The sequence below is a fragment of the Tamandua tetradactyla genome, chromosome 16, assembly GCF_023851605.1.
Source record: "Tamandua tetradactyla isolate mTamTet1 chromosome 16, mTamTet1.pri, whole genome shotgun sequence".
Classification (NCBI taxonomy): domain Eukaryota; kingdom Metazoa; phylum Chordata; class Mammalia; order Pilosa; family Myrmecophagidae; genus Tamandua; species Tamandua tetradactyla.
The window spans coordinates 37,397,893-37,409,461 of NC_135342.1; the positions used below are offsets into that span (position 1 = coordinate 37,397,893).

Sequence of the window (11,569 nt, forward strand, 5' to 3'; positions counted from 1 at the left end):
GGAGGGCTTCTGTCTTTGATTTGCTGAACAGTGAACACTTGCTTTCGGGGCAGTAGGCCCTGCTCAGCATGTTTCTGATCCAGGTGGCTTTTCTAATAGCAGGCCTGCCCCCACCCCATCTCACTCTGGCCCTCGGTCTCATCAGAGAAGGGCCCCTCCTCTGATTTTACAGACACAGGTTGAAAAGACAAGCTTTTCAGCAGCAAAAATATATCTCCGATGTAAAGTGCCATTACCAGGGACTTGGGTACACCTGATGGGTAGGCCCTGGAAAGAGTTGGAACACTTTACTTTCCTTTTTATCCTGCCTGCCACTGGAGCCCAACAGGCTCAGGAATGAGAATGCAGATGCAGGTCTGTACTATCTGTGCTAGAACAGCCACTAATAAGCACAACTAGAACTGACAGTGGGTCTCTGTGGTCTGCCCAGCCCAGTTCCTGGAGCGAACGGGCCCTAAGTCACTCAGTAACCTTGCCATTCACCCCCCTTCCACTCTTCTGATAAAGGAAAGTAAACCTTAAGTCAAAAAGTTAGATAGTAGGCATGATTTAAAATAATGTGTCAAAAATGCACTGCACCATTGAAATGCTGTGCCTGGGACAGGTTTTTATAGAACAGAAGTAACAAAACAAAACAATCTAGGTGTGACTTTAGGGTTCCCCTTCTCATCCAACTTGGCTGAACTGCAGGAATATTTCCTTTATTTGGACTTTGTTTCAAATATAAATATATACATAATTATTATTAAATAAACAATTGATTCATCGTAAGATATTCAGACAATACAGACATGTATGAAAAAGAAATAAAAATCGAATAATCTCATCATTCCATAGACACTGATGTATTTTCTCTCTTTGTGACTTTAAAACAAAGACAAACCCAAAGTCACTTCTGTTCCTTGAAACCTTCCTTCATTACACTACCATCAACATCCTCGCATCTGATTAAATGTCCTCACTGAGGATTTTCCTGGCTGGGGTGATTCATAACCAGAACTGGTTTAGTCATTTCTTTCCTGAAAGGTGGGAATTTAGGGTGTTTACAATTTTTTGCTGTTACAGAGAACAACCTTAGGCAGCAGAGAGTTCACAAGTCGATGGTTCCCTTTGCTTTGAACTTCTTTGCAGACCGCTCACTGGACCGAAGCTGGAATTTGCTCCCATAAATATAGGAAATAAAGTCATCTATTTCCACAGTAAATACACAGTTTAGCTTGGGGATAACTGAAAAAGAAGAAAAAAAAAAGTAAGGAAAAAATCCTGGGAGTAAGTTCACTTTAATGCAAAATGTTATTTTTAAAATGCTTGTATTAAAAAATAAAAAATGAGCTAAGAGGAAATTGACAAAGGCAGTGGCACTAGAATAATAGGTGGTTATTTGCCATAAGGCCACTTCATTCACATTTTAGATATAACTTGACGTCTAGTTCTTAGGGTCAAAGCCTATGAACTTACGGAACATCCTTGAAAAACTTCCATTATAAGGTTTTCCCACATAATGTTCAGATGCACTCTTGGCTTTATACTCAGTGGGGAAACTTGTATATCAACTCTGAGGTTTAAATGAGAACAGAATATACAGGAAAACAGAAGGAAAATCAACCTCAAAAACTAAAGCGAGAGAAAATCCCAACAATTTTGTTTTAAAGTCTTTGGGTTTGTGGGCAGGGTGGGAACATGGAAACCTCTGCAGGAGGGGATCGGGCTCCTCTGCCAGAGCACTGCTGTGTGGGAGCAGAGCTGCGCTCCCCTCTTTGGAACCCCGAGTGTTACCATTCAGGGCGGGGCTCACACACTTCCAGCCACAGACGCTACTGCTACTTTCGTTTCCTCCCAGTATTATCTGTTTAATGATATCCCTCTGGGTGGCCGCAGCCTTTCAGCAGGTGGATGGTTCCAAACTTGGAACACAGACAGACCTAGGTCTCTTGAAGCAGTTAAGCAGCTCAGTTGGCAGCCCTGCCCTTAGTTGTTAGCTGGGGCAGTGGCTATGCTCAAAAAACACCTTCAGGGAGAGTCATGGGGATTGAGATGGGGGCAGGGGTGGTCTCTGAAAGTACTGAAGGCTGGAGCAGTAGGTTCCAGTGGGTAGGAGTATTTGCAAACTGAGCTTCTTGGGGCCATATGGATGGGATTGACAGAGCAGTTGCAGAGACCACACTCCACAGCATCCTCAAAGATGTGATTACTTACCTTTTAGGCGGTCTTCTTTGGTGATAATTTTGAAAACGTGCTTGGTTTCCTGTAGAAGGATCCCCGTAACACCCACATAAGAGGGGCATTTGGATTTTGCAACTGCAAAGGAAAAGGGCAGTTCAAGGCTCTTGCCTTTGTGGTCTTCAGAGAACCACAGCCAGCCATGCCTATGTAGCCAGTGGCTCTGATCCATCTCTGAGTTAGTAAAGAAGAAAGGGAGCACTGGGAGATAGGGAGGAGTTGGAGGCCCCATTGCAGCACAGTGACCGAGCTGGATGACTTCCGGTCCCCAACCCCTAGCAATGTGGCCTCCGCAGCCTCTGGGCTGCCTCTTACAATGTGCCTTTTAGAGTGCCTGCAGCCAGAGGGCTGGGTAGGACTCTGAAGTAGGAGGTCAGGTATATGCCAGCAACACAAGGCCCACAGACTCAGTGCTCTGATGGGGCCAAGTCTCACCTGCAGTATCTGAATTAATATCCATCCATCCTGTGCTTCCCATGATACCCTGGCTGGAATGGGAGATCTGCCACACAGTTGCCTGGCAGCCAGTGACTGAGCAAGCTACAGAGCCTCACTTTTCCCAACCTGTGTCATTGCATTCAACAGATATCGCTGAGCATCGACCACCTGCCCAGCTTTGCCTGGGTGCAGGGACATAGCAGTGAGGCACAATGTGTGCCAAACAACAGACAATTCTCTTAGTGCAGGTGCTAGGGGGACTAAGCATTGTAAAGAGGGTGGGGGTCGGCTTAAGCTATGGCTGACCCTCGGGGAAGTGACATCTGAGCAGGGAAGAGTCAGTTCTTGAACACGGAAGAGAAGAAATCTCTTGGCAGAGAGAACAAGCAAATGCTAAGGCCCTGAGGCAGGCCAAGTCTGGTGTGGGAGAAGCAGAAAGATGGCCAGTGTGCTTAGACCTGGTACCCAGTGAAGTTGGTGAGACCTGGCAGACCACAGCAAGGAGGCAGAATTTAATATGATGGAAGTTGCCAGAAGATTTTAAGCTGGAAAGAGATGCGATCTGGTTTGATTCTGGTTGCATGGTGTGGGAAGGAACAGCAGCTTATATTTGGGGGCCAGGACATGCTGATGGACAGAGGTGTGGGTTAAGAAAGAAACACGGATGCCTCATAATTATTTGGACTGAACAGCTAGAGTAAACATTAACTGGCACCATTAACTGAGATGGGGAAGACTTGGGGAGGGGTTGATTTTGGGGGGAGACCAAAAGTTTTGTGTGAGTGGCCTATGGGACATCCAGGGGTGATGGCAAGGCAACAGGCGGACATATGAGTCTGGAGTTCAGGAGAAAGTTTCAAAACTGAGGTTTGAAACCACAGGACTGGATGAGAGGGACTCTGTGTTCAAAATTCCAGATGATGGGCAAGTACTGGTAGCCACCGGGCCCTTTCGGATACGACCAAGTGTTCTGGACTGCCTAAAGACAGCTGGAATCAGTGTCTAGTGATATGGAGACTCTGAAGGCATTATAAAGAATCTTGACTCTGACTCCTATCTAGAACATGTCTAATTCTGGAACACAAGCGCAACACTGCCATTTGTATAATACTTGAACACTGGGGTGACCAGGTATTCTTAGAGGGAAGTTACCTGAAATCACAGCACCATGAAGATCTGCCTTTAACAGCTTAGCCTGAATCATTTGTGGTTGCCTATAAGACAAACAGAGTCCCTTTATTTATGCCATAATAAAGAAGTGAACAGGTCTAACAAACTGCTGCAGTCAGGCAATGCACGCAGTTGGCTCCAAAGGCTGCATTTACAGTGACTGTGGACTTGAGCTTGACCCCAAAGGACAAAGCTTAAGAAATTCAACTCACGTGTCTGGCTTGAGACCATTGCACAAGTCCCGGATGTATTGTTTCCAAAGTTCGTGTAGTGGGAGAAAAAGACTGTATCTGTGAAAAAGAACCAGGTAAAAACATTAGGCAACTTGAGTTTGGGTACGGATGTCCAGAGGGCTGGGTTTCTCAAAAGCACAGGGCTTGGTGCAGTGCCAAAAACCCATCCTGGGAACTGCTGGGAACTGGGTGCACACCCTCGTACTACGGCTCATGACCTGACTGAAGTCAGGTACCTTCACCCCTCAAACTTGTTTCCTCCTTGACAGCACCCTTCTTTGCCCTTTATCCTGCCTGTTGGCTGGATGCAGCCCTGACAGCAGGAACTCAAGCAGATACCTCAGAGCAGGAGGCAACATCTAAAGATGGCAGAGCAGGAAGTCTCTGCTGCCTGACTCTCTGATGGCTGTGGAACTGCCTGCCACACCACCCAGGATGGTGGTTATTTGGACTTCTTTTCATGAGAGAGAAATATACTTTAACCTTGTCTAAACCATCACTACTTTGGGCTTTTCTGTTATATGAAGCTGAACTTTTAGTAAGTGCCAGATAAACAGGAGCTGCCGATTATCACGCAGGTTCCTATGTCAGGTAACGAGTCTGCCTGGAAGGTGAGTGAGCCAGTGGTGGGAAAGGGAGAGGAGGGGGCCACTATCACTTGCCCTGGTATCTCTTAGGGATCCATTTATATGAGGCCATCAGTTAGAGAAATGAAAACCACAAACTCAAACCTAAAGGGAGGTCTACTTATAAGGCTAGCAGTACGGCAAACCTAGGACATGTAGTAACACTCAAAACCCAACTGGTACCTTAAAGGGCCAGGGAAAAAGTGCCACACTTTCACTGCCTTCTGGAATGTGGGAGGCTAGGTGGCTATAGATCTCTAAGCAGAAGCCTACATATAGTCCTAAGAAGGCAAACTCAGAACTGTGGCCAAGGAGGGATGGGTGTCAGCCAGAGGGAGGAACATGTCCTCCCACAGACTTATGTGTGCTTTTCAGAAACTTCCGAACCATGTAGGCAGCATCTTTGGCAATAAAACCCTGGTGGGTGATTCTGTCTGGTGCTATTAAAAACCACAAAGCTATATATACATATATAGTATATGAGATCCTCTTTTCTGTCTAAGAAAGCTGAGAGACAAACAGCCGGTTGTCATGGGCAACAGCTTCACTTATGACACCGGTCTTATTAGTTAGGGCTAGGACACAAGTCAAACAAGTCTTCAGTTTCACCAGGCCTTGCTATTAAAAGCCAAACGCAAAAACAGTACCAATCAGTAAAGGAAGGCTGCCCCCTTGTGGCAAAAGAGGGAGAGGCTCCCTTAGCTTAAGTGGAACAGGCTTTGCCTATTCTGCCACTGGGCTTCCAAAGTTCACACTCAGGGGAGAAAGATGATGCCACTGTGGGCAGAAAGGCACAGAAAAGTCTTGGTTTACCTTTGCTGCTCTGGCTTAATGTCAAAGAGCCGCAGCTCCCTCCTCTGCCGGGCAGAGAGGCCTTTGGATTTCTTTTTCTTCTCCTTTCGCTTCCGGCGAGTAAAGTACTCTAGAACGACGGCCTTGCGTTGCAGCTGGTCCTTGAGGGCTTCCTGACTCAGGTGGGGCATGCTGCGCTTCAGGAAGGCCTTGACGAAGGCCTCGGCCCGCTGAACTCCTGGATGCTACATGGGGATGAGGGGGCATGGTGCTCACGGAGGTAGTCTGGGCAGCGCAGCACCCCAAGCACTCAGGAACTGCTGGAACAGCAGATGTGACTGCCTTCACTGACCCATCTACGACCACCACGGCTCCCACAGCCTTTCATCTGCCTGGTGTTTGCTTCCCCAATTTTAACGTGAAAGGAACATGGAAATGCCAAATTAAGAATGTGTTTATCCCAGGAAACAGCCACATCAAACTCCAATTCCCTAACCTGCATCTCTGAGGTTATTCGCTGAGGATGTAAAAACTTTACATTTTTGAAAAAGACTCCTCTTTTCCTTGGCAGGGAGGAAAGTAAGAGAAATGTATGACAACTATATTTCATCAGTCGTGACCAGATGAAGGTGAGCTCAGAGTATATCAAAGGTATGGCCTCAAGGAAAATGATCTTAATGCAAGGAAAAACAGCAAAACTAGGTGTTCCAGGGTGGACCACGCTTCAGAAATTGGGATTTTGATATGTGCCCACATCACAATTCTTCTTTACTTGGGTCTCTACCACTGTGGACACAGTGTGGATACTCTCCAAGTCATGTGTTACAGCATCAATGGGGAAAGAACTGTCAAGTGCACCTCAGGCCCATGGACTAACTCTCTCCAACACAGAGACAAGTGCAATGCTCCTAAAAGGACTTCTGGGCAAAACAACTCTCATATTGGGTGTAACTCTTGGAAAAAACCCAACATCATGCCCTCTCCAGTTGGACTTCCACCAATTTCTCATTATTTAGTGGGTACCTCTGCCCTTGTCTGCCACAGCCCCATGGAGCACTTGCTACCAAGATCCTACTGTTTCCTGGTACTTTTGTTTTGCACTAACCAGGCTATAAACAACTTGAGGCTAATTTGTCAATAGTAATAGTAAGCCCTCCCTTCATGGGGAAAGAGGGGATGAAAAGACGTAATACACAAAATCCACGAGGTAGTGTATAGTGAGGACAAAACAAACTATGTCTGCCTCAGATTTGTTTCTTTAGATGCTAACTAAAAGTAAATTCATTATCATTGTTATCATTACTATAAGAGGACACTTATTTGATTCTTTTGAATATCTCAGTGGCCCCTCTTTCATGGGAAAGCCAAAAAAAGGTATATTGGTCTTTCAAAATCTTGACCCTAAGGTAACTTCCTCATTATGAGCCACAAGTAGAGCTTTTGACAAACTGACAAAGCATGTCGGAAGTATCCAGATATAATCTATAAATTCCACTTAGGAAATGTGATTTGCCTTCCCTCATCAGGAGTGACAGGGGCACACTGTCAAGGTCAAACAATGGTGCATACCAGGACAAGTTTCTGGTGGGCACGGCCCATGTCCCCACAGTGGGAGATGACAGAAGATCAAGGTACCTTAGTTAACTAAACTTTATTTTGGCATAACAGGAAAGAAAGCCAGCATATGGAAATAGATGATCGGAAAAATAGATTCTGATTAAGCCCAACATATCTATCGAATAGATGAGCAGAACAGAGGAAAGAACATCACCACTGAGTCAATTCTGGTATACCAACCAGTTTTGGTCCCTGACCTTCTGACAAGCACAAACCTGAACATCGAACTCTTCTGCCTCCTTCTGAGTAAAGGCATGATAGATTGCATCTGGAGGATTAAAAAAATAAACATGAAACGGTCAATTTCCGTTGGGTGTGGCCATAAGACCCAAGACTTTTTAAACTATGTGAATACCTAAGCTTCTTCAGATAGGGAGAAGGAGGGGTGGTAAGGAAGAGCAGAGCATCAGAGCTTTCCTGGATGCCTCCTACCCTGCCCTCCACACATGTTCATCCTACAGGTTCCAAGGATGGGGTTTGATTAGCACTTCAGTGTGTGTAGGAATCTCTGGGGATGTTATTAAAATGCAGAGTCTTGGATCCAACCTCCAGATTATGCATTTCTAGCAAGTTCCCAGATACTACTGCAGGTCAGCAGACCACATTTTACGTTGTGGTAGTTTAAAATACCACAGGTTAGAAATGTGAGTAGTTGCTCAATAAGCCTAATGAAGCAACTCATTTAAAAGTTGTGACATTGCTATCCAGGATGCAGATTGTCGGAAAATCACTTTTGTTGTTTGTAAGACTTTAAGAAAATTTTTTTTCATATTTTAACATCTTTTAAAATTGGAAGAAATTTTGCTTCAAGACTGAAACATCAACTCCTGCCTGAATTTCCGTCCTGCTAGCCTGCCCTACAGATTTCAAATTTGCTAGCCCCTACAATCCTTGAGGCAATTTCTTAAAATAAATTGCTTAATACATATATCCTATTGGTTCTGTTTCCCTTAGAATCATAACTGATGGTGTTCTAAAACTGATGGAATACAGTAGTTCTAGGTCTTTGTTCAAACTCAAAATATATATTGATCAACATAATTTCAACCTCTAAAATTTCCATATTCCTGTTCCTTATTTAATTTTGTCCGAAATAGGAAACTGTGGGGTTAGGTGGAGCGTCTGAATGCCAATATAATAAGAAAGGCCTGGATTAGGGGCCAAATAACTAGAAAATGTGGTTCACATTATTTACTCTATAAATTCCAAGTTCCCTCATGCTTTTCTGTACATTCCAGTACATGCCTAGTGCTTCCCTGAGTCCAAACAAACCAAGGCAGTTACAGGTTCATATATGGGATCTAGTTCTCCCTCAAATAGAAAATGGGGGTTATATGCTGTTCATAGAGAGCAACTTGCAGGGTCTGGAACTCCAGGAATAACCGCTTTGCTTCACCTGTCAGAGGTACATAGTGCAAGGCACCTGTAGCAGGTGACGACTTGGAACGCTTTTCTGAAATAATACACACCTAACTGTATTGACCACTCACTCCTTGCCAGGCATTAGATTAAAAGCTACACACGTCTTATCACATTTTCAAAACAATCTTTTAAAGCAGTTGTTATTTCTATTATGCACATGAGAAATCTGAAGTTCAGAAAACTGAGACACTTGACCACATAGGTAGGATGTGGCAAAGTTGTAACTCAAAATCCTGATTCTAAACTCAGTCTTAACAGTGTTTACACTCCCTGCCTCTAACTCTTCAGGGTACCTGCTCCCCTCCTCGGCACACCCCTTATCTAGTGGCCTCCCAAAGCCTTGGATTAGGGATATTACAATATCCTAGCGCTTTACACCAGGTAAGGGTCGTTCACAGACAGAACAGAGGCTGAGCAGGGTCCCTCATCAGTACCCTACAGAAGGGAAAACAGGGCTGCAGGGGGGTCAGGGCCTTGATCTCCGCCACCCAGGTCGGGGCACAGCCTTGGACCCTCCTCCCGCACCTCACAGCCCTGGGCAGCCCTCTGGAAGAAAGAGCCCCCAGCCCAGACATACATTCCTAGCCCAGAGACTGAACCAGGCCAGTCTGCACTCTGAGCCTCAGTTTCTTTTGATGCGACGTGGATCTGTTCCCGTGGCAATTCCTTTCGGATTCCGCGGCAACAAGGAGGCTGGACCCATTTCACCCACCAGAACCAAGTCCTCGACCCCTGATATCCCCCCACCCCTCTCCAATGTTGCTGTCCCCAACTCCGCTTACTCTTCATTCTCGGACCGCTTCCGGTGCGCTCTAATGACGTCCCCTTCGGGGGTCGCTCACTCTTTATCTTCTTTTCACTTTCTTCAGCAGCCATCGGCCTCCCTGAGGCTCTCTCCTTAGGAAGGGTTCGTCCCACCGAGGCTGCGCGGCACGCGTTACGGACAGACTGACACCGCCGCAGCAGGCTTCCGCGGCGCTCCGAGCGCCTATGTGGCGCCGCGCGTGACGGCAGCGTCGCGCGTCGACCCAGGGAGGCGCATGCGCCTCGGGGCTGACTCCTCACTCGCGCGAGAGGCTCGGTACTTGTTGCGGGCGCTTTGTGTGAGCTCTGACTCGTAGGGCGTTCGTAGCCCTCGGCTTTTGCAGGCCGGGGAAGGCCAGGGGCAGGAGGTTTAGGATTAAGGGCAGGTGGAGTGCTTGTGAAGGCCTGGGGTAGAGTGAGGCGAACAGATCTGGAGAGGGCATGAGAGAGGCTGGGGTCGGGGAGAAGGCGGAAATGGGAAGGGGATGAGGATGGGGATGTGGGTATGAGGCCCTCGGGCTCCCTGTGCGGTATTCGCTACTGATCAGCCGGGGTAACTTCCGCTGTGCGGCAGAGATGATGAACTTGGGATGGAAAGCTTAGGTTCTAGTTCTGACTCTACTGCTAACTGTCTGACCTTGCCCTTAAGCACTTTGCGTCTCCTCCTGACTTTTCCCATCTGTACTGCGAGTGGGATCGGTCTTGATGGTTTCTGAAAACTTTCTTGAGTCGCAGAATAGTTTTTTCTGTTAATGACGTGAAAGTCAAAGAATTGATTCTCGTTGCTCTAGGGGCCAAGTGTGGCAGGAAGGCCTGGCACCGACCTCTAAGAAGTGACCCAGTACTGACCGGAAGTGCAGTCTTAATTTCTACTGAGTGCTGGACCTGGCCTGGGTGCTATGCACGAGAGAAGAGCGACAAAGAGGTCCCTTTCTTCTTAAGTCAGTGGATCCCAACTTTGAGTATTGTATCAACTCTTTTTTTTTTTTTTTTTTTTTTTTAGAAAGGGAAACATTTTCTTGTTTTATTGTATTCTGTTTCTCCGTATTTGTTACATGGGCTGGGGCCGGGAATGGAACCGAGGTCCTCCGGCATAGCAGGCAAGCACTTTGCCCGCTGAGCCACCGCGGCCCGCCTCAACTCTTTTTAAAGGAAAAAAATTCTCAAGAAACTCTGAGAGGGTATCCATGGACCCTAGTTTGAGAAACTTTGCCTTCAAAGTTTCTTGGGTTGTTTACCTCGTGCCATTTCGATCTTTAACATTAGAATGCAGAACCTGAAATTGAGTGGTAGTAAGGTGGCTCATCAGATGAGCCTGAAAGTATATGCCTTATAAGTAGATGGAGCACAACATTTGAACAAAAATTTGTTGTGCTTGCAGATGCCTGAGAATAGTTAGGAGCAGGTAAGACTGATTTGAGAAGCAGTACTTTTGGGGATTGATAACAAGGATGGACAGATGTGAACTTTAAAATAGTAGTGAAACAGCAGAAGATGTAAGAGGTGATTTCAACTCAAAGGGGACCTTTTGAGCAGGTGGTTATGAAGGCAGGCCTGTGTCTTTAAGAGTTTCTTTTCCATGGTTGTTAAGCGCTAACTCCCCAGAAACTAAGGCAGCCTTGAAAGATTGGTGGTCTTTTTGAGGATTTTTGCCTGATTCTGTTGGGATAGTTGGAGCTGCAGTTATTCCATGTTACCTTGGTCATTAAAGTCTTTTAAAAAAAGCAAACAAAGCACTTTATTATCCTCAGGAAATAATTGTGTATGTATGCAGAGAGATAAGATACCTGTAAGGATGTTTGTGATTGCTGTCCATAATAGTAAAAAATTTGGAAATAGTGGTACCTAACAATAGTAGAGTAAGTAAATGAAGTACGTGGTGATTAATTAGGTAGGGTAATTAAATGACTGTCTTAACAATCACAAGGGAAACGTTAAAAAAAATTCAAATCCTTTGGATCTCCGTGGAGATCCTTGTTGAGTAGGTGGGTCCCAAGAATCTGTATTTTTAAAAAGCGTTCCTTGGCTAATTATGTTTGGGAAACAGTGTTTTAGTTTCCTGGCTGCTATGATAAATATCACACAGTTGGTTGGCTTAGCAATAGGAATTTATTGACTCACAGTTTCAGAGGCTAGAAAACTTGCTTCCTCCAGGGATTGGTAGTGTTCTGACTCTCTGTCAGTCCTTGGGTTCTTTGGCTTTCCTGTCACAGGGACATGTCCTCTCTTTTCTTGTCTGGGTTCTGT

At 45.8% G+C, this 11,569-nt stretch overlaps 1 protein-coding gene across 1 annotated transcript; it reads right to left on the reverse strand.

Moving 5' to 3' along the window:
• Nucleotides 1-587: 587 nt before the first annotated feature.
• POP4 (POP4 ribonuclease P/MRP subunit) lies at nucleotides 588-9,528 on the reverse strand. The gene is made up of 7 exons (XM_077132298.1): nucleotides 9,301-9,528; nucleotides 7,312-7,364; nucleotides 5,501-5,724; nucleotides 4,041-4,118; nucleotides 3,811-3,872; nucleotides 2,197-2,298; nucleotides 588-1,227 (listed from the first exon to the last, which is right to left on the reverse strand). The coding sequence occupies exons 1-7, from the start codon at nucleotides 9,392-9,394 to the stop codon at nucleotides 1,091-1,093; spliced, it is 750 nt and encodes a 249-aa protein (XP_076988413.1). The 5' UTR covers nucleotides 9,395-9,528; the 3' UTR covers nucleotides 588-1,090.
• Nucleotides 9,529-11,569: the final 2,041 nt, after the last annotated feature.